This window comes from Actinia tenebrosa, unplaced genomic scaffold, assembly GCF_029948245.1.
Source record: "Actinia tenebrosa isolate PJP-AT-01 unplaced genomic scaffold, QUT_ActTen_1.0 PGA_scaffold7__59_contigs__length_16204524, whole genome shotgun sequence".
In the NCBI taxonomy this organism is placed as follows: domain Eukaryota; kingdom Metazoa; phylum Cnidaria; class Anthozoa; order Actiniaria; family Actiniidae; genus Actinia; species Actinia tenebrosa.
The window spans coordinates 14,409,468-14,430,790 of record NW_028292584.1 but is presented as its reverse complement, the minus strand read 5'-3'; the positions used below and the strand labels follow the sequence as shown (position 1 = coordinate 14,430,790).

Genomic DNA, 21,323 nt, shown 5'->3' with positions numbered 1-21,323 from the left:
ACCATGATGTCCTGGATCTGAAAGTTTGTAGTAGTGTCTGTGTTGATACCCCAAAAGTACAAAGCACAAAGAAGACAAGCGGCAGTTGACAAATGCCAAGTTGAACTGAAAACACAAGACATAACTCGTGGTAAAACAATCACAATTAGAGGAATCTGTGACAACCAACAAGACCAAAGACAAAGCTTTTCCTTCGTTTCAAACCGCAAACCATTAGCAGCAATTGGAAAGATGTGGATAACTATCAACCGCCAGCCGTCAAGGTACAAAATAAAAGAGCTATTCCACACAAGAGCTTTTAAAAATGCAACGTACACTTTTAGAACTTAGGTTTGCAAATGATCAAGAACCGCAGGCACTGCGTTGATCTGTATTGTATAGCAATTCATCACTGATCCGATTAATTTTACCATTTTCTATTAACGCCTTTACAAAACACTTAACACGCCTTTTGAAAGCGAACATCTCCGATTGTAAAATGTTAAAGTTTCTTCTCAATACAGATTGATCGGGTGCTTGAGGCCGACAAAACCGGGACATACACACTCGATGACCTTACCGCTATTTAAGAAGCATTTTGTAGAAGCTATTTCATTTCCTTCCTGGCTCCTGCCTTCCTTCCTTCCTTCCTTCTCCTTCCTGCCTGCCTGCCGGCCGGGCGGCCGGCCGGCCGGAAGGCCGGCAGGCCGGCAGGCCCGCGGCCGGCCGGCCGGGCGGCAGGCCGGCAGGCCGGCAGGCCGGCAGGCCGGCAGGCCGCAGGCCGGCAGGCCGGCAGGCCGGCAGGCCGGCAGGCCGGCAGGCGGCAGGCCGGCAGGCCGGCAGGCCGGTCAGGCCGGCAGGCCGGCAGGCCGGCAGGCCGGCAGGCCGGCAGGCCGGCAGGCCGGAGGCCGGCAGGCCGGCAGGCCGGCAAGCCGGCAAGCCGGCAAGCCGGCAAGCCGGCAAGCCGGCAAGCCGGCAAGCCGGCATGCCGGCAGGCCGGCAGGCCGGCAGGAGGGCAGGAGGGCATGCCGGCAGGCCGGCAGGCCGGCAGGCCGGCCAGGCCGGCAGGCCGGCAGGCCGGCAGGCCGGCAGGCCGGCAAGCCGGCAGGCCGGCAGCCCGGCAGGCCGGCAGGCCGGCAGCCGGCAGGCCGGCAGGCCGGCAGGCCGGCACGCGGCATCCGGCAGGCCGGAAGGAGGGCAGGCCCGGCAGGCCGGCAGGACGGCAGGCAGCAGGCCGGCAGTCCCGGCAGGCCGGCATTCCGGCAGGCCGGCAATTCAGGCAGGCCCTTCAGGCCGGCAGGCCGGCAGGCCGGCAGGCCGCAGGCAGTGCCGGCATTCCGGCAGGCCAGGCAGGCCGCAGGCCGGCAGGCCCGGCAGGGCAGGCCGGCAGGCCGGCAGGACTGGCAAGGCAGCTGCCGGCAGGCCGCAGGCCTGCATCAGTCAGGATCATCAGGCCATTCGCAGTCCTTCATTCCTTCAGTCATTCCTTCATGCTTCATGCATTCATTCCTTCATTCCGTCATTCCTTCATTCTTATTTCATCGTCATTCCTTCATTCCGTCATGCATTTCCTTGTCTTCAGTCTTCCTTCATTCATTCATTTCATTCCTTCATTCCTTCATTCCTTCATTCCTTCATTCCTTCATTCCTTCATTTATTCATTTATTCATCCATTATTCATTCATTCATTCATTTATTTTTTCATTTATTATTTTAAATTTTCGTTTGTTTTGAAGATCACGGTGGATAACACAAAATCCGAGGTTTGTTGTACTACAACTGATCCAAATCTATTCACATTTGACAAGAGGTAAAATTTACTCTAACAATTTATCAGGATAAAATACATAGGTATATATTGAATGTTGGGTGTTATTTCGTCAGATTTCTTTTCTACAATGAGTTGGGTGACTACGTCATGTACAGCAACCAAGCCAAGAAAGTGCAGGTAAATTGAACTTCTAGAAAATAGCGATAAGAATAGCGAAGTACCTACAGTGAAGACAGCGAAAAAGATCCGATTTATCGTAGCGTTTCCGACCGATAGTAAATAAAGTTTAAGTTCAAGTGATTAAGATAATGAGGAGCAAGACGAGTATATTTTGTTTCACGCAGGAATCAGAACAAATTATTTGCACCGAAATGTACTGAAGAAAAATTACTGTTACAAGGGCGAATCCAGCCAAAATTTTAGGGGGGGGCTAATTGAGTTTCTTCCGTCAACACAACGGAAAACAGTATAAAAAAGCATCGTTTTTCTTCTGCTGAATAAGGGGCTTGAGTCCCCCCTTGCCCCCCCCCCCCCCCCCCCCCCCCCCCCCCCTCGCCCTTCTGGATCCTCCCTTGTGTTATCACCGCTACAGAAGGCACATCATGATTTTTCACAATTATTTATAATATCTATCTTGCTAAAATAAGTCAAGTCACTTTATGCAAAAGACATTGTCTATTGAGAAAAGGTGAATTAATTAAAATGTTTGGCTATCAAAGCTAGAAATTTCTTCCATATTATTTGCACCTTGAATTTTCTCTTCGCCTCAATGTTCAGGTATTTTACCATAACTTTCCAAATTCTAAAGTCCCCATACAGACATTAGAAATACATTCATCGGCCAATTACAAAAATCTAATCAAATTTAGAATTTGAGGATTCAAACTAATACAGAAGAGATTTTTTACCTGCTTGAAGGGCATTTTACTTGCGATCCAGTTTTTTTTCCTTTATGCCTAAAATTGAATAAAGTTTAGTTTGTCAACTGCATGAAGCATGCTTGTTACTGCCGATCTTTTGTGTACCCATGACGTCACTACAATCTGACCAATCAGGAATCGCATGCTAAAATAGCTCAGACTTGCGAGCGGAGCTAAAAATAGATTTTCAAGAAACTTTATAGGGCACTGAGATTTGCTCTCTTACTTCAAATTCTCTTATGGTTTTTAGTACTGAGAGGATGATTCGTGATTTCTGTTTCTAACTAAAACCTGCCTTTACTTTAGTGACAATAAATCATCGAGGTATATTTTTGTTGCTTTATAAATTCTATGATTAAACAATGAATTATCAATCATTGATAATAGATCCTTATTCCTTTATCAACAGGTTCATGTTCGTCTTTGGATATGTGCTGGTCAAATGACCTGTGTATGCGGTGCAGCAATACGAGAGGGAAAAGACGTCATAGTTATATCTATGTGTAACACAATGAAAGATTCATTTCCTACAATACTGAGGACTTTCAAACGAAGTCCTGGAAGTCTATCGAAAGGAATTAAAATCACTAAGAAGATCAGTGGTTCATCATTGGAGCAGGAGGTACATTTATATCACTGAAATCCCTAGCTTAAACGATAATTAATAGCGAGTAATAATTACCATACCTTAAAAGAGCTTGTTAAAGAAGCTAAAAGTTAGAAATTAAAAAAAAAATAGTTTCAAAACATTTTGTGTGTGAAAACATTCCGCGTTGGAGGCGGGCATCTCTTGCTTCCAAAAAAACTCTTCTAACAAAATTCACACTTTTCAAAATTATATATATCTTTTATTCGCGAGTTTCTAACTTATTCTGTCCGGCTTAGGTGTTTATTTCTTTGATTTCACTAAAAACATTTTCGGCTTTTCATATGTAAAGGTAATTCTGTCTTCGGGTATCAGAGTCTCAGTGGAACGTTCTGGAAGGTCACTGGATGTTCGTATCAATGCACCATCTATTGACAAGGGAAAAGTCTTGGGGCTTTGTGGTAACTTTAATGACGATCCGGAAGACGATTGGAACAAAGGAGGTGATGGTAAACCTCATGATGATGAAAAACAATTTGCAGCAAGCTGGCGGTAAGTCAATGACACAAATCGAACTAATAACACATCGGCAAGCACAATTGCAACAATTTTGTTTATATTGCTTTAACAGTCTTAAAGAAGGGAAGAGCTTTTTTGAGGTTCTCCCTGAACAAGAACTTGAAGAGCAAGTTGAACAAGGGAGATCCTGCTATTGTGGCATCGAAGGTGAAACAACACAGGATGAAAGATGCGATGACAACGCAAACCTTTTCACAAGAATCGACGCTACTCAGATAGAAGTACTTAACACTCAAATAAATGACCAATCACAGTTTTGGCATGAAAAGATCTGTAGACAGTCACTGGTATAGTGATGACATCATTGATCACGTGGAACGTAGCTACTATGTGGATGATCCTCATGTACAACTCGCTGTAAACCGCATACGAAACAAGAGATCACCAAGAGAAGTCATATCAGAAGATGAGGCAACCGAGTACTGTAAAACACAAATTGAAGAAACAAAAGCAGGAAAGGCATGCAAGGAGATCTCGGAAACCAACTTGAAAAATGCCATGATACAGTGTGTTAACGACCTAAAGGTAATGTTGGTAGGGATAATTAATGTGACATCTATTAAAACAGGAAAGGGTGCATTATTACGAGATATGTGAAATTAAAAATAACTCAAGTATTTGCTTCTATTTTGACACTCTTAGCTGTCAGGAGACAAGACATTTGCAGTGTTGGCATTTGACACCATGAAGTACATATGTGAAGATGCCACATTAAAAAACCTTTCACTCTATACTCACACACCAAGTGGTGACTTAATGCCTCCCAGAGAGGTAGTAAAAGACTTGTGTCCTGCAGACTGTAGTGGACGTGGCAAGTGTAAGAACAGAACCTGTATATGTGACGAAGGCTATACTGCACTGGACTGTTCTATGCAGGTTAATGCAGTTCCTGAGTTGCTGGGGTAAGTAGAATGCATCGCAAACCGTACGTGCACAGTATAACTGTATAAATGTGAAAATAATGGAATAAGGATTTTTTGTCTTTTTGATCATTGTTCTAGCTTTCAGCTTTATTCCATTTCCTGTATAAAAGTTTAAAACCAATTCAATTTTTGCACAAGCCCTTTTCTGAAAGTATTTCCAAGTATATAGTTGAATGGATTCAAATTTGCTTTGCAAAGCTTTATTCCATTTCCTGTATAAAAGTTTAAAACCAATTCAATTTTTGCACAAGCCCTTTTCTGAAAGTATTTCCAAGTATATAGTTGAATGGATTCAAATTTGGTGCAAAGTATGTTTTTTAAATATGGGTTCAGGAATTTTTTTGTTTGAACGAGCCCTTTCCTTTATATATATTGTTAACTAGGTAATCGTTTAGTTACCCTTTGGTTTCATTCAAAGTAGTCTTTCGTAGACAAATTTAATATTTAGTATTTCCTGATTCTCTCAAGATTGCTAAACTGACACCTATTCTTAAAAAACCGAATGCTGACTTTGAAGTTTTTTCTAATTTTCGACCTGTTTCTAATCTACCATTTATCTCTAAACTAATTGAAAAGGCTGTTGCTCATCAGTTGAATGATTATTTAACTAAATATAATCTGCACGATCCACTTCAGTCGGCTTACAAAGCCATGCATAGTACTGAGACAGCTTTGGTTCTAATTCATAACGACATCCTTCAATCTATTGATGCTGGTAACTGTGTCATCCTTATTTTTCTTGATATGTCAGCTGCTTTTGATACTGTCGTTCATGATACTTTACTGGATAGACTTGCTAATCGGTTTGGTATTGGTGATGTTGTTTTAAGCTGGTTTAGATCCTACCTGTCTAATAGGAAGCAATTTGTAGGTATTAATGAATGTTCATCTTCCCTTTGCAATCTTGATGTTGGGGTACCGCAAGGCTCTGTACTAGGCCCGGTTCTTTACTTGCTTTACACATCTCCACTGGCAGATATTCTTAAGCGACACAATCTCAGTTATCATTTTTACGCCGATGATTCTCAGCTTTATTTATCTTTTAAAGGCAATGATCAGTTTGCTCAATCTAGGCAATCTTTAGAAGAGTGTCTATCTGATATTTCTGAATGGATGCTTGTTAATGGACTGAAGTTAAACCACGATAAAACGGAGCTGATGTGTATCCACTCTAGGTTTCAAGACTGTCCTTTGTTGACTGAGATTCAAGTCTGCGGGAACATAATTGTCCCTTGTTTATCAGCTGTTAATCTTGGAGTGGTTTTTGATGACCGTATGACTGGTGAACTCCAAGTTAGCAATATCTGTAAATCCTCCTACTTCCACCTAAGGAATCTGTCTGCTATTCGTAAATATTTAACCGTTGATTCTGCTCAGACAGTTATTCATGCTTTTATTTCTTCTAAACTTGACTATTGCAATGCTCTCTTGTATGGATTACCTAAATATCTTGTTGAGAGGTTGCAAAGAATACAGAACTCTGCAGCTCGTATTGTCACCTTCACTAAGAAATTCGATCATATCACTCCTGTGCTGGTTGATCTTCACTGGTTACCTGTTCACTACCGAGTCATTTTTAAGCTGCTGCTGTTAACTTACAAGGCCTTGAATGGCCTTGCTCCTTCATATTTGTCTGATCTTTTGACCTATCGCTCCTCCAGTTATTCTCTACGCTCTGTCTCTAATAAACTCCTCGTTGAGCCTAAAGCTAGGCTTAATACTTATGGTTTCAGATCCTTCTCCTTTTCTGCTCCAAGACTGTGGAATAGGCTTCCCTTAGAGATTCGTTTAAGTTCAACAGTTGCTAGTTTTAAAAATAGACTTAAGACACATTTATTTTCTCTTTTTCTTAATAATAAGGAGTATATTTAAGACTGCGTGACTTAGATTTGTTTTATATATTGCAATTATTAATTAGTTTTATCTTTTAAATATTTACATTTTATTCATAATCAATAGGTAAGCATTTTGTAACTATTGTAAATATTCTATCGTAATTTTTTGTGAAGCGCCTTGGACAATTTTGGAGATGAGCGCTATATAAATAAATTATATTATTATTATATATTATTAATATTACCCTACGCTTAAGGCGATCCCCAGACTAGATCGCTGGAGCCGGTCAACTTCTTTTTAATCCAGTCAAATTTGTGATTCTTTTGACTGCTTGCTTAGAATTTACGATGGTGGACTCTGTGATATACGAGAACGACCATGTAGAAGGACAACTATCCTGGGCCAGAATTTTATCAAATCTGAGAACCTAACATGCCATATACATGAAGTAAAGGTAATACTTGAAAATCATATACAAACATAGAAATATATAGATATACTATTGAACCTCGTATACTGGTGGGGCCAGGAACCATGTGGTTTTGTGCACTTTTGAAGAAATGAGCTTTAGCTTCATCAAATGGTGTTTTTTGTATCAGTCTGTAAAGCCTTTGCAAGTGGTTGAAAGTGAAGGTAAAACGTATGTGTGATCGTTATCTTAGGTTTATCAAGGTACCTGGTCTCCTCGTGGAATTCCTGTCACATCACAAGGGAAAATGACGGATCTGTTTGGTGTACAGTGCAACTTGCCTGAGCCTCCGACTAGACTTGGTGACTACGAACACGAGGGTACCCCGGCTGGGGGACTTTTGATCTCGGTTTCTAATGATGGGTTCAATACAAATGTTCAACGACTGCGACATGTGACCTACGACTCAAAGTGCATGAACTGCAGCAAATCAGGGAGATGTGAAGTTAAGGTAAGTAGTTAATTGACAATGAGGTACACCAAATTGTAAAAGAAATGACTAGAGGAGAATCTTCGGTTCTCACCTTTTGGGTTGGTCATAATGCATGCCTCGTGTATCATATAAGGTACGTATCTCGGTGGGGAAGAGTTAGACCAAAATATAGATAGTTTTCACCATAGACCAAGAAAATTTATAACAACTTAAAATTGACTAATAGTATCCCATTATGCTTCGTGTATCAAAAATACTTAGGTAATCTATAGCTACTATTCTGGAAATTTAAAGCCGTGATTTTGGTACACATTCATTCTTCGTGTGATACACATCCTGAATAACAAGACAAGAATCATCTTTTTGAAGTACCAAAAACTTGGAATATGCTATTTCAGACATTTCTAAAAATAACGCCATTCAAATTCACTTGGAATGAAATAGCCTTGTATCATCGTGTGGCGAGCAACGAAAATTGCTGAGATTTATGCAAATAAGATTATGATATAAATATTGTTTCTCATTGCTTATGTAATAATTAATGTAATTGTTTGTGTTCTTATTTTAGAACAATTCCTGTTTAATAAAGGGACATTGCTTTGCTGCCAATGAACCCAACCCACGTGACTGGTGCCAGCAGTGTTTACCAGATGTTGACCATAAAACGTGGACAAGTAGAAAAAGTATGTTTGAATTATAGAAACCTCTACCTATTATTACATCACGGGCTCTGACATCATACTTTTTCCTTTGTAACTGCACAGACAATCAAGTTCCCAGGTTTCCTTCAAAGACCACGTATTTTGCCTTACAAGGAGAAAGACTCGTGATCCAACTGAAAGCAACAGACCCTGATAACCGTCCCCTAACATACTCTGTACTCAGCTCTACAGCTACTGGATATACACTCAGTGCATCTGGTTTATTGACATGGAAGGTGCCATCCAATGAGAATAAAAAGTTTACCTTTCAAGTGACTGACGAGTGTGGCGCGTTTGATATAATACATGTGACCGTACGTATAGTACAATGTCCATGCCTCAATGGTGGCAGATGTGTACCCCACCCCTACCACCCACGGGGATCTGGATTATACCAATGTCAGTGTCCCAGAGGAACTGGTGGAGAACGGTGCCTGAAAGTTTGTTCTGGAGCTGAATGTAAGTATAATTATACAATTCTTATTTTCCCCTAAATATTTTTAAACTAATAATTTTGCATGCTTGTTCGCATTCAGGTCCTCGTGGTCTCACAGTGAAACCCATAGGAACAACCAAACTTGAAGTGAAATGGAACGAACCTAAAGACTTACAGTCTGTCGATTTTTATTTGCTAAAGGTTAGTTTAAAGTGTTAAACAAAAGAGCATTGTGAGAGAGAAAAAGAAAAAAAAAGAAGAATAAAGAGAGTGATATAGAGTTTTGAAGAGAATAAATGGATAAAGTTCGATATAAGTCATTTAAAGGTGCATATGACACGAAATATGTTTAATGCTGAAAAAGTTTATTTGCACTAATAAGAATATCATGGTTAAATTTGTTTCGACGTATTTCTCTAGAAGTTCAAGAAAATTTAGCTCCAGTTGTGACGTCATTTTGTTTACAAGTCTCCAGATTTAGTTGCAAATACATGATGTCTAGAATCTTAGTTTTAGAGAGGACACTTTTCAGTTTCTCAAAAAGTAGCACGAATACTATCAAATGAAGCTGAATAGAATATGCTTTTTATTGTTATTTTATACCAACCACATTTTTTATTTAGTGCATCGGGCAAATTTCTAATATTCTTATCGACATTTACTTATAGTTGATCTCATGAGTGATTTTCAAAGAGTATAATTTAACGAATACATTTTAGGATATGCATCATTCACTTTTTTTCGCTAACACTGATTGGCTAGACCAAAGACAAAGACCTGTCAAACGCAAATTATTGACAGCATTGACCTCCCTTGAGTCATATAAGGGTAAACATTTTTAGTGACATCACTTGATATGACCAGCGAGACTCGCTCATTGAGCTCATCAGCTCAATTTGATACAGAAGTCATCTTGTCAAATAACAAAAAGCAATGCTAAAAATCCCCAAAAAGAGTCCAGAGAAACAACGACGCAAAAAAGCAATGCCTATCCAAATAGAGCATCCGAAGAGCAAGTCGCACAGCCTGTTCGGCAGAATGCTTTATCCGGGGAAGCATTGAGAAGATCTATGCTCGGACCTTCAGGAAAAGGAAAGGAAAGATAACTCGTTTAAAAGTTTAAAACTAAACAACGGTTTAGGAGACACCATATTATTAAAAGTGATGATCTATGCTGCTGATATTTAAAACATTGATTTAAAAATTTTGAACTGAAAAGGCTTTGTAACAAAAGAGTTTATTTCTCGGTGGCACTGCTACACCGTTTCGGCAAAGTAAAACACTTTCTTGTCGTAAGGAGGATTCAAAATTACGTCTATTATAGTTTAATGGAATTGGCCTTTTGTTATTTCTTTCACACTTTTTATCTCATAGATGATTGAAAGTTAGAAAAACTTTAGAGTTTGGACACAAGTGGGCTTCGAAATGTCGGCATCAACTTAAACCACAACTAAGACGCTGTATGATGACACGTAAAGCTTGTATAAATTAACATTAATTTTTTTTTCGTCTTGATCCTGACTTTAATGCATGTTTTTATCAAAATGGAATCATAGTCACTTGACTTAAGTCGAAGAATCTTTTGGCAAATCACAAAGCACGCGCTGCTTCTCCACTGAAAAAATTAATTCACACAATCAACGTCGTAATGATGGCCTCATTGAACGGAAAATAAGCTACCGTATTTTCTTCAGATTACGCTGTTCTGCATGAATGTTCTGTGTGAACGTTACGATGCTAAGCGGAAGCATATTTATACGCTGAAAATAAAATCCTCGAAAAATAAAGCTTAGAAAGTAATCTTCAAATTAAACCAAGAAAGGTTTTTTGTCTTGAAAACTAATGCAAGTTTTAAATTTCAACCATCTAATACTTATGTAAAGAAAATGATCTTCACAGACTTTAAGTATAAGTATTTTCTATTTTAGTATGGTTATACAGACAAACGAACATGGAAAATAAAAGTGCCAAAGACGGTCACAACCAAGACTTTAACTGGTTTGAAGAAGTTCACAAATTACCGTGTTACTTTGACTGTGATGTTCTCAAATGGTGAAAAAACGATGGAAGCTATGGCAAGGACAGGCGAAGATGGTAAGCGGGGTGCACATTTCTTGGAAATACGTCATGACCGCCCGTAAGCCCTGTACATCACAGGGTTCCTGCTTGATATGAAACTAGCCACATTCACAAAAACACAGGTAGCTCAAGTTAGGTTTCTGTGGTGTCATGTTATAAGAAAATGTATGGTGATACTTTTAAAAGCTTAATTAAATCGTCAAAATGTGAAATAAAGTAGAGACATCTTAGCTGACTTTTAAAAAGTAGTACCTCATTCGCATTGTGAACTCTTGGAGGAAAAGAACCTTAAAACTGGTTATATCCAAAATCTAATTTCACAAGCGAGATACTCCTTTTTAAAAGTTCTATTTTGATTGAATATTTGATTAAATTCATTTATTGCGCATTTTGTCTTCAGTACCTGACGCAGCACCAGTCGTCACTGACATCTCTCCAGTCAGATATGATACCATGAAGGTCACGTGGTCATCCATACTAGAAGATCAACGGAACGGTGTCATCAGAGGTTACAAAATCTACTACAAAGAACTGCTGTACCCTAGAAACAAATGGGAAGTGTTTGTTGTTACCGGAGGTGATGTGTCCAGTACAATGGTGACTGGACTAAAATCATACACCGAGTACTGTGTTAAGATGTCTGCCTTTACCAGTAAAGGAGAGTATCGTGACTGGGAACGAAAACAATGCAATATAGTCAAGAGTAAGTAAAATGTCCTTAAAAGTGAATAAAACTTGGAAAATCGTGTTAGCCTCAACTCCAATCATATGGTCAAACCTAATTGTTTCCATTTGACGCATTAAAAATTCAATTAGGTAAGTATTAACGAAGCTAAATTACTCGTCTGACAAAGAAACGGATACATCAAATAAACGCATGTCATATTTATTAATAAGTATAAGTACAAGTGAGTGGCATTCTTGGTATGGAATTTTACTCTCTCGCAGTTCTCTTTGAAGCCGGTCTTTAATTGTTTAATGTTTGTTTTCTACAGCTCCCTCTCTTCCTATCAAAGTACAAGCTAAAGCCATGAGTATGACAGAAGTACTTTTGAAGTTCGTGAAACCAGAGCACTGGCCTTCATCCAATGAAATACAAGTGGATTGCGGAAAACTGAAAGACGAGTTGAATATGAAGAAAGCCTGCTATGGTTCTTCTTGTGTGATTGATAACCTTGAGCCAGACACCATGTACTACTTCAGGGTGATTGGATATGTGTACCAGAGAGGAGAAACGCCAACATTTACTAAGATAAAGACATCAAGACATAAGGTATGCTATACTGTCTTTGTTACTGCCTGTACGTTTATCTTTATTAAGACAAAAAGAATGTGAGCCACTCTTCTTATATACAGCTCCAGTCATTAAAGTGTACAGTATTCGTATACCTACGTACGATCACTGAGTTTTGAATTCGGAGAGATCGATATTTCATCGATTCAACCTCTTTTCAGGTTCTTAAATCCAGACGTCAGATTAACTGAAGACAAGACATGGCCTCAAGATTTTTTGTATGTGTGTGTGTAAGCTTGCATGTTAACGCTATCTTTTTATTGGGGTTTGAATGAATAGGGATCGATTGAAGTGTGTTGGCGTAAACATTTAAGCTCATTATTAAGGTTTGATATAATAATGATACCAATGCACTATATTGATTGTTTCATTGGTCCCGGGGTTCTAAATGTTGTATTATTATTGTGTAAGAAAAGTTATTAAAATACATGTATAATAAAAGTTGAAGAAAATGACAAGTATGTATTTACATCTTTATCAGATTCTTATCAATTACAGATAGTTCCAAAGATGAAGAAGATTACAATACTGAAAATTAAATTACAGCTGTAATTTTCAGAATAGGGAAACAGTACTAGTAAACATACCTCGCAGCAAACGTTAAAAAAAACCACTATGAAATGGATCGATTGAACAAATAGCCTAGATTGTCAGCAGTGCTGATAGTTCCACTTGCATTGAGCTGGAGTAAACCTGAAAGCTCTAGTATGAACAGCTTATCTTATACGTCTCTTCAAGAAAACTTCACCGAACTTCAACTCATCCATCCATCCATCCATCCATTTATCCACCTACCCGTCCATCCATCCGTCCATCCCTCCCTCCCTCAGGACAATGTAGAAATAGAATAGAAATAGAAATAGAATTGTCCAATGTAGCACCATCTGCATTGGACAAGCATTACACCAGCTTGAACTCACTCACAAACACAAAACACATTAGACTTGAACTGAAAAACTTTACTAATTTTACTCTATATCATAGATACTTAGATTTACACACGGAAATCTAGTTTAGTAAATTCTCGTTCGTGTGCTGAATTTAGCCAATGAGAAAGGCGAACGATGTTTTTCACTAGTGAAAAAATACCGTTCGCATTTCTGATTGGACGAACGATGTATTTTCACTAGTGAAATATTATCGTTCGTCCAATCAGAAACAAGATCGAAGATTGAGTGAAAATGGCTGCAGAAAGCTCCAGATTTATGTCACTCGACAATTCAGTAGAGTCATTTATTCAAGAACAAGGTAATACAAATACTGTGAAAAAGAGGACAAGAGATGTTTCTTTGTTAACCAAGTTTCTTCAAACTAAAGGTGAAACACGCAGCGAGATAGCCGACATTCTTCCTGCCGAGCTGAATGAACTTCTCAGCTCGCCGTAATTCATCATCGCGTACAATTGCACGCAAAACTAGGTCATGACCGCCTTATAGTTGCATTATAGTTTTACAAGTCCAGAACCGCCTTAGTCCTTGAGCTTGTATAGACGTTTTCATCATTTTTCGTCCGCCATTAAATATGCCATGACTATCCGCGCCAACAACAACTTTCAAGATGTCCCGCGAACAATTTTGGTCCCAGGCCTCGCGCGGTTTGCTTCCTTGATTCCAAACCTCAAAACGGGGTTCGCTCGGTTTAAAAAAGTGCGTCTTCAATAGTAACTGGGACTAAGAGCGTTGTTTCCAAGCCAACGAGGAACCTGGCTACTCATGCAATATGGCGGACGAAGAAGGAAGAACGATTGTAAATTTGACGCAATTCTCGAGCGATTCTGGACTTCTCAAAAATCGCATATCATATTTAAAGCCGAAAGAAACAAATGCAGGATTCATTTAAGGTAGTGAATGTAAATGAAATTTCCGGTGCCACATTTTTCAGAAGGGCATTAGCGAAGACACACTATGGCGTTTCTTAAAGGCATTGTCGTAGTATTCACTCAAAGAAAATCGCTGGATCGACCAAGAGCTAAGAGGTAAGATTAAAGCACACTAAACTATCGCTGTATTACTCTTATTTTCCGACGCTTCCCCGTTATTGCCAAGGAGTGGAAAATAAGAATAGTTCCTTATTCTTTAATTCCTTGAGGTTAATTAGCATGAGATGTGACAGGCGTTCCGTGATATAGTATGCAAATGAGCAAAATCACCGGAAGAGACCCGGAATTGTGGAGGACAAATTTCAGTTACAATAAACGCTGTAAATCAGTCAACACCACTTACTCCGCTTTACGAAAACCCTCCAAAGCAGCGGAAAAGAATAAAAATTCAAAGTGACTCTGATGATGAGTAATTTCTATCACTAAAGTAGCCATAGTATGCATCTTTTTATTCAAATTGTCAGTTAACTAAACCCTTTTAGTGCAGTGGCGTCCAAGTTTTTAATTGTTCGTTTTCAGTCAATAAGCTTATCAGTCAATATGGTCGCCCGGCCTGTAGACCAACAACTATATTAGTTTTATTGTTAGAAGTTTTGAAATCTCAGTATCTCAGTACTGAAATCTCAGTATCTATGAGGAAAATAAAGTACAGAATGGAAAATGCTTGTACGGTTTTTATGCACTCGCTAATGCGTATCAGAAAACGGAGCTCATTGTAGCTCATTGTAGCTCATTGTAGCTCATTGTAGCTCATTGTAGCTCATTGTAGCTCATTGTAGCTCATTGTAGCTCATTGTAGCTCATTGTAGCTCATTGTAGCTCATTGTAGCTCATTGTAGCTCATTGTAGCTCATTGTAGCTCATTGTAGCTCATTGTAGCTCATTGTAGCTCATTGTAGCTCATTGTAGCTCATTGTAGCTCATTGTAGCTCATTGTAGCTCATTGTAGCTCATTGTAGCTCATTGTAGCTCATTGTAGCTCATTGTAGCTCATTGTAGCTCATTGTAGCTCATTGTAGCTCATTGTAGCTCATTGTAGCTCATTGTAGCTCATTGTAGCTCATTGTAGCTCATTGTAGCTCATTGTAGCTCATTGTAGCTCATTGTAGCTCATTGTAGCTCATTGTAGCTCATTGTAGCTCATTGTAGCTCATTGTAGCTCATTGTAGCTCATTGTAGCTCATTGTAGCTCATTGTAGCTCATTGTAGCTCATTGTAGCTCATTGTAGCTCATTGTAGCTCATTGTAGCTCATTGTAGCTCATTGTAGCTCATTGTAGCTCATTGTAGCTCATTGTAGCTCATTGTAGCTCATTGTAGCTCATTGTAGCTCATTGTAGCTCATTGTAGCTCATTGTAGCTCATTGTAGTTCATTGTAGCTTATTGTAGCTCATTGTCGGAGCTCATTGTAGCTCATTCATTGTAACTCATTGTAGCTCATTGCATTTTATTGTAGCTCATTGTAGCTCATTTGAGTCTTAAATATTTTCCAATGCAAGTCCCGTTTTTATTATATGTATCTTCTGGTGGTTTTTAAGGTCGAAGTTGCGGTGTAGAAGTAAAATATGCTCAAAAGTTCGAAAGCTCTTGAAGACGTGGCTTTCCAGTTTCGTATGTATATATTATACAAATTCAAACGAGAAGAATCCTACAACCCTAGTTCTACCTGCACCAGGACCGATTGAACATTCTATACGTCCTCATCATCTTCTTCTATTCGCCATACCTCGATACCGATGATAGAGAAAAATAGAAACATTCAGCTTCGCTTCAATCAAGTGCCTCACAGCCCCCTTTTCATTGTTTTCTCTGCGTGGTCACCGCTCCCTAATCACATTCATCATCGTTCTTGAAGAATGCTATCGCCCACATAGCCGAAACGTCAAGTTATTTTGTGCTATGACGCGTGTTTCTCTTACAATTTTTTTTCAATTATTCCATTGGTATTTGCCGAATCTATTTAGACACTGAAATGAGGCCAACCGGGTCTATAGTCCAGGAACTCAACCGTATTCCACAAATTCAATCAACGTATATTAGGAAAACAGAGTGAGTTATTTGATAGTGCGCTTAATTAAAGCCCGTGATTCATCAGTACTATTTGTTTTGTTTTGTTTTGTTTTGTTTTGTTTTGTTTTGTTTGTTTTGTTTTGTTTGTTTTGTTTGTTTTGTTTGTTTGTTTTGTTTGTTTTGTTTTGTTTTGTTTTGTTTTGTTTTGTTTGTTTGTTTTGTTTTGTTTTGTTTGTTTTGTTTTGTTTTGTTTTGTTTTGTTGTTTTGTTTTGTTTTGTTTTGTTTTGTTTTGTTTTGTTTTGTTTTGTTTTGTTTTGTTTTGTTTTGTTTTGTTTTGTTTTGTTTTGTTTGTTTTGTTTTGTTTTGTTTTGTTTGTTTGTTTTGTTTTGTTTTGTTTTGTTTTGTTTTGTTTTGTTTTGTTTTGTTTTGTTTTGTTTTGTTTTGTTTTGTTTTGTTTTGTTTTGTTTTGTTTTGTTTTGTTGACAGAACTGGTGTTTTCACGACAACCTTTATTACACCAAATGGAAGTTGAGATCTATTTATCCGACGGAAAATTGGAAGTAAGTTCATTTTTGTTAGAAGAGGCTGAAATACAGCTCGGAGATTAGCTCCCTGGAGTACCACTCTTTATTCGAAAGGTTTAGATACAAGCTAGGGTAAAGTAAAGCCGACCAGAAAGACGTTCCCTAGTAGGCTTGTATTTTAGATAGAATTCCTTACTAATTTATTATTGCGTTCTTCACGAGGAAGATTTATAAACCTTAAACAAAGGGATAAAAGATAAGACTTTTCATGATCCGTGCTTTGTGGAATTTCAATTGTTTTCAGACCAAGTGGTTCCATAATCGGTATCTGTAAGACAGGCATTGTAAACTAAAACTAATTTTACTTATATCTATGAGCCAAGTAAAATTCTACTGAACATTTGAATTCTTACATGCATTACCTAATCTTAGAGCAGTTTTCGTATGACTGTGAAAACCTCACGACACGAAAACAGTCGTGACACGGCAAGTGATACGCCAGACCAATCACACTGCTCGAAAATTTACTCTCCATCCAATCAAATACCCGGAACACAGCATGAAACCGGCGCAGACACGGTCACGCCAAGGTCACGGTACTGTCAGACCAATCACATTGCGCGAGAAATAAATCAGCCAATCAAAATTCTAGAAACCACCACGTTCACGGCAAGGTACGCATACGGCACTGAGCTTTTCACAGTCATAAGAAAACTGCACATTCACAGGGTGATTGGTATGTTAACTAACTCTTGCGAGTTTGCTAACGCATTTCAGTGCAAGATTAAGAGGCAATGTCCACAAGAATCGAACAAATGTTGGCAAGGGTCAAAAAATCAAATTCGCTCTTCTTTTGAAGTTAGATAGGCCATTATTAGATATGAATCACTGGGTAGTTGGTTTTCGAAAATATTATTTCATTTTCGAGAAAACGACCACAGAAGAGGTTCGACCGAAACCCAAGCAAGAGACGCTCAAGACGAGTGAAAATGGACAAACTTTGAACAGAGCTCGAGTAAAAAATAAACTATCTATGACAATTTTTGAAATTTCTTCTTAATGTAACACCCATTTTCGTTCATTGGACTGGATTTCGAGCTTATTGGGAAAGGGACGAATTTTTGGCGAGGGAAAATAGGAGGCCTATGTTTACATATGCTAATTAGTTGCCTCAAAAGAAAAAATGATTTAACTATGGGCAAGTTCTCTGATTGAAATAATATTTATGCTGCAAGTTGAGGAAGAATAGATCTTTTCAAAACTTTAAAGATTGATTTGGGGAAATTAATTCTGACTGCATAGAAACCTGTTGAATTTGGTTGAAATACATGCGAAAATCACGCCTCCCAAATCAACGCAGGACTAAGGATTTTCGTAAAGATTGCCATGAAATTTACCCTGAAAACTAAGAAATTAATGTTTGTGCCGTTGTTTGAAAGTTCAATGTGGTTTGGTAAATTTAAGCTCCATTGGAAAGGTTTTGGGATTGTCGGTACTGATGAGCAAAAAACGCGATCTTTGATGATTGCGTGACCGAGGTTCCACTTTGCGTTTAGAAGTTTGATTACTGTAAAATTCACGCTAAAAATTACGATAGAAACGTTCTTTAAATAGCTTTATAATCTTGTTTTAGTCGAATAAGTTTTGGGTCGCCCTTCTTTCAAGGTTTCTGAAGATCAACGTCTCTCACCTTGTAGAAAGTGGGTTTTCTGTGCCGCAAATAAAGTCTTTTGCTAGGAGTGTCCATAACCATCGAAAGGAGAATGTCTCATTTTGGCATTAGGATATCAGGATAAAAAAATCTAAGAATTGTATATTCCACGTAGAAAGATTAGTTTTTAAATTTTATTGCGTTTATACACCTATTCCAATAAACGTTGCCTGGGCCTGAAGCAAGAAGCTGACGGCCGCAGTGAATGCTAGATAGTCCCAGTGTAATCATAGTACTTATTTATACGGAACAAATTAAAGACATGAACATTTCCACATGCGGTTTAGATACGGTTTAGATACTCTAAACGAAGCAATAAGCTACTACAGTCATCCTCCTGTTGGCGGTTTGTATCAAGCTGCCGAATTGTCTCTTCAACAACAGAGGGCAAACTCTGCCGCCATTTTCTTTTCTTTTCATACCTACGATTGCGTTGTTTTAGGTCAGCGGTTTCCAAGGTCAACCGAGTTCACCGGAGCGTGAAGTTGAGTTGAAAATAAAAGTCGTCGAGTTTGTAATGTGAAACTCAAAGGACAAATACGTGGCGTGGAGTTTAGAATGAATCAGCGACAATCAAGAATATAAAACATGAACGACAAATATAAAACACGTATGTTGAACCCTTGATGAAGCATATGAAATACAAGATGATAGCATAAAAAAATTTACTCGAATGCAAAATTCATGTGATGAACTTCAAATACAAACCATCAATTTTGGCGGGGATGGAACGCCATACTCTTTGGAGTAAAGAGAGGCCGTTGTTCTAGTTACATGTCTTATGCTAGATCATTCTAAACAACTTCTAATATTATATATTCACCTAAAGACTATCTCAACTCGATGTGCTCAAAACATGATAACCATCTATAAACACTCTGCCAGAAAGCATAAATATGTTACTGATTCTACTAAAAATAGATTAAAATGTAACCTAAACGCAGTAAACACATAGACAGGTAGTATTTAATGGTTAAAGAATTGTACTTTGTAAGAGTTCTGTCGACTGCCGTTGAAACAACGTGGACGTAACATTATCTTATTTATCTATTTAGCAATTTGAAATTTTGTCAGCAGAGCGAGGCTGGTGCCACATAATAGGACATAGGGTCCCCTCCGAGGTAAATTGCACCAATTTCAAGCCAACCTCGTAAAATCCCATACCCATACCACAATCAACCCGTTAATAAATGAAATCATTAGTAAAGGCCAGTCACAGGGTGGTCACCACCAGTGTTTCTTTATTTACTTCCTCAGTGATTCTTTTATGTCCCTCCGATATTAGTTATAGTAATAACAAAGTGTGGAGAGAAGGGAACGCCATTTAAAGTGGTCATCAAAGTTTAAGTTTGTTAATTTACAAGACATCTTTGAAGGAAAACAAATTTTAATCTCAGTAGATTTGAAGGTTTGAATCATAACGGACTTCTCAGGCCAAGAAAACATGCATTTTAGTAGAAGTTTAAGCTTCAAAGGAAAACAAAATACTTTGTATGTTGAAATATTTATTCCTTTATTGAACGATTGTAAGTGTTTTTACGTATGTGCCGTGAGTAGAATTTTAGAAAAAATCATTTTGATGGACATATACATTTTAAAGTTTGAATCGTAACGCGTGTTTCACGATTATCAAATAAGCATTTTAGTACAAGTTCAGTGCTTTTTAAAATACCATAAATATTAACGGAAAACGAAATCTAAGGGATCGAAATATTTATTCCTATCCCGACTACAATTATTTGTGTCACAGGAACTTAAGAGATCCCAGAAGCTAGACACCTGTCAAAGGTGTTGTAGTAGCTATGCAAATGTGGCTTATCAAAGATTTAGCAGCATGGACCTAAATGGTTGCGTTTGTTAATCGTTGACACCTTCACTTGTTGCTATGATTACGGCAAACAGTCTGTTTACAAAAGAATTAGAAAGAATAAATTTTGCCATCATGTATACAACTTCATTGGAAATCTTGAACAGTAATTAAGGAAAGCTAAGGATATACTGAATAATCGAACATTCGTCGATCGACTTACTTTTAATTAGTGTAAAGACAAGTAATGAAGCCCCGTTATAAGCCAATAGATCGACCAGAATGCGAAGATACATGGTTCTGCTATTTTGTTGCTCCAAAAGGACAAGGTCAGCCGAGTGCTATAGCTAAACCTCTATCTCAAGTCCCTGACTTGAATCAGGGGCGAAAAAGTACCACCAGCGGGACAGAAAACCGTAGAACACAAGTCAGAGGAGCAGCAAATCCAAATGATTCCAATTATATTCATCTAGCAAAGGCTGGTGGAAGGAAAAATTTGCTGACCTTCACTGAATCGAAAGCAAAAGGACCAGTGCCTTATCCCATGCCAGAGTGGTACTATGATAACTTTCCCGATCATGATAGCAACACTGTGAAAAGAGATTCAACGACAAGGTATCCACAGAGACCAGACTGGATGACACATCTTGAGTATGACCAAACGACATATCAGCACAAAACGCCTTACCACGCTAGCCGTGGAATCATCGCTTGGGACAAGATGTCTGCTTGGAAACGGGAAGAGTTCGATAAAAGGATGCAACAGAAAGCAAAGGCAACATACGAAAAGAAGCGAAGAGAAGAAAGACAAGAGCGCAAGAAGAAACACGACGTATATTCAAAAGTAAATAGTACTGGATTAACCGAAGGAGCAAGAGTTAGGCTTCCTAAAATCGAACCAAAAAACCTTCCAGGGATGAGAAAACTATCCGGTGCTGATCTTAAGGTACATTGGTATGAAAAATGGTACATCACTAATCGTGCTTAAGAAGACGCGGCATTTCTGTCCGACTTGTAGTTCTCAGCCTCACATTGTCAATGGCTCAAGTATGGAAGAGAAAGAATTGTAATGTCTTTAGATGCAATGTAAATGGCTGAGAGCGTTTGACTATTCCGAAAGCACGCAAACGAACTATCCTAATCTCCCTAATCTATAACATGTAATGCTTAATAATAATCGACCTCACCTACAATATCATATTTAAAAGAAAAGTCTGTGGCTTTATGGATTAGTCTTAACTGAATTCTACGTATATTGTAGTTTCTGAATCACTAAGAAGGTATTATGGCATTCTTGTGTACATTTCTCCTGATGATGTTTGAGCAACTAATGTATTTTGTTTTTGTTTTTTAGTGTTAGTTCCTTCCCAAAGCGGCTCAATATA

The 21,323-nt window shown here is 38.5% G+C and overlaps 1 protein-coding gene across 1 annotated transcript in view; it reads left to right on the top strand.

Moving 5' to 3' along the window:
• LOC116286572 (von Willebrand factor D and EGF domain-containing protein-like) overlaps window positions 1–12,464 on the top strand; it is a 13,252-nt gene extending 788 nt beyond the window's left edge. The window contains exons 3-16 of the mRNA XM_089040618.1: window positions 1,864–1,927; window positions 3,080–3,292; window positions 3,609–3,808; window positions 4,090–4,360; window positions 4,478–4,737; window positions 6,934–7,048; window positions 7,257–7,514; window positions 8,065–8,179; window positions 8,261–8,656; window positions 8,734–8,834; window positions 10,562–10,727; window positions 11,113–11,415; window positions 11,708–11,985; window positions 12,168–12,464. Coding sequence (XP_088896744.1) covers window positions 1,864–1,927; window positions 3,080–3,292; window positions 3,609–3,808; window positions 4,090–4,360; window positions 4,478–4,737; window positions 6,934–7,048; window positions 7,257–7,514; window positions 8,065–8,179; window positions 8,261–8,656; window positions 8,734–8,834; window positions 10,562–10,727; window positions 11,113–11,415; window positions 11,708–11,985; window positions 12,168–12,197 — 2,770 coding nt within the window. The 3' untranslated portion in view covers window positions 12,198–12,464. The remainder of the gene's footprint in view (window positions 1–1,863; window positions 1,928–3,079; window positions 3,293–3,608; window positions 3,809–4,089; window positions 4,361–4,477; window positions 4,738–6,933; window positions 7,049–7,256; window positions 7,515–8,064; window positions 8,180–8,260; window positions 8,657–8,733; window positions 8,835–10,561; window positions 10,728–11,112; window positions 11,416–11,707; window positions 11,986–12,167) is intronic.
• Window positions 12,465–21,323: the final 8,859 nt, after the last annotated feature.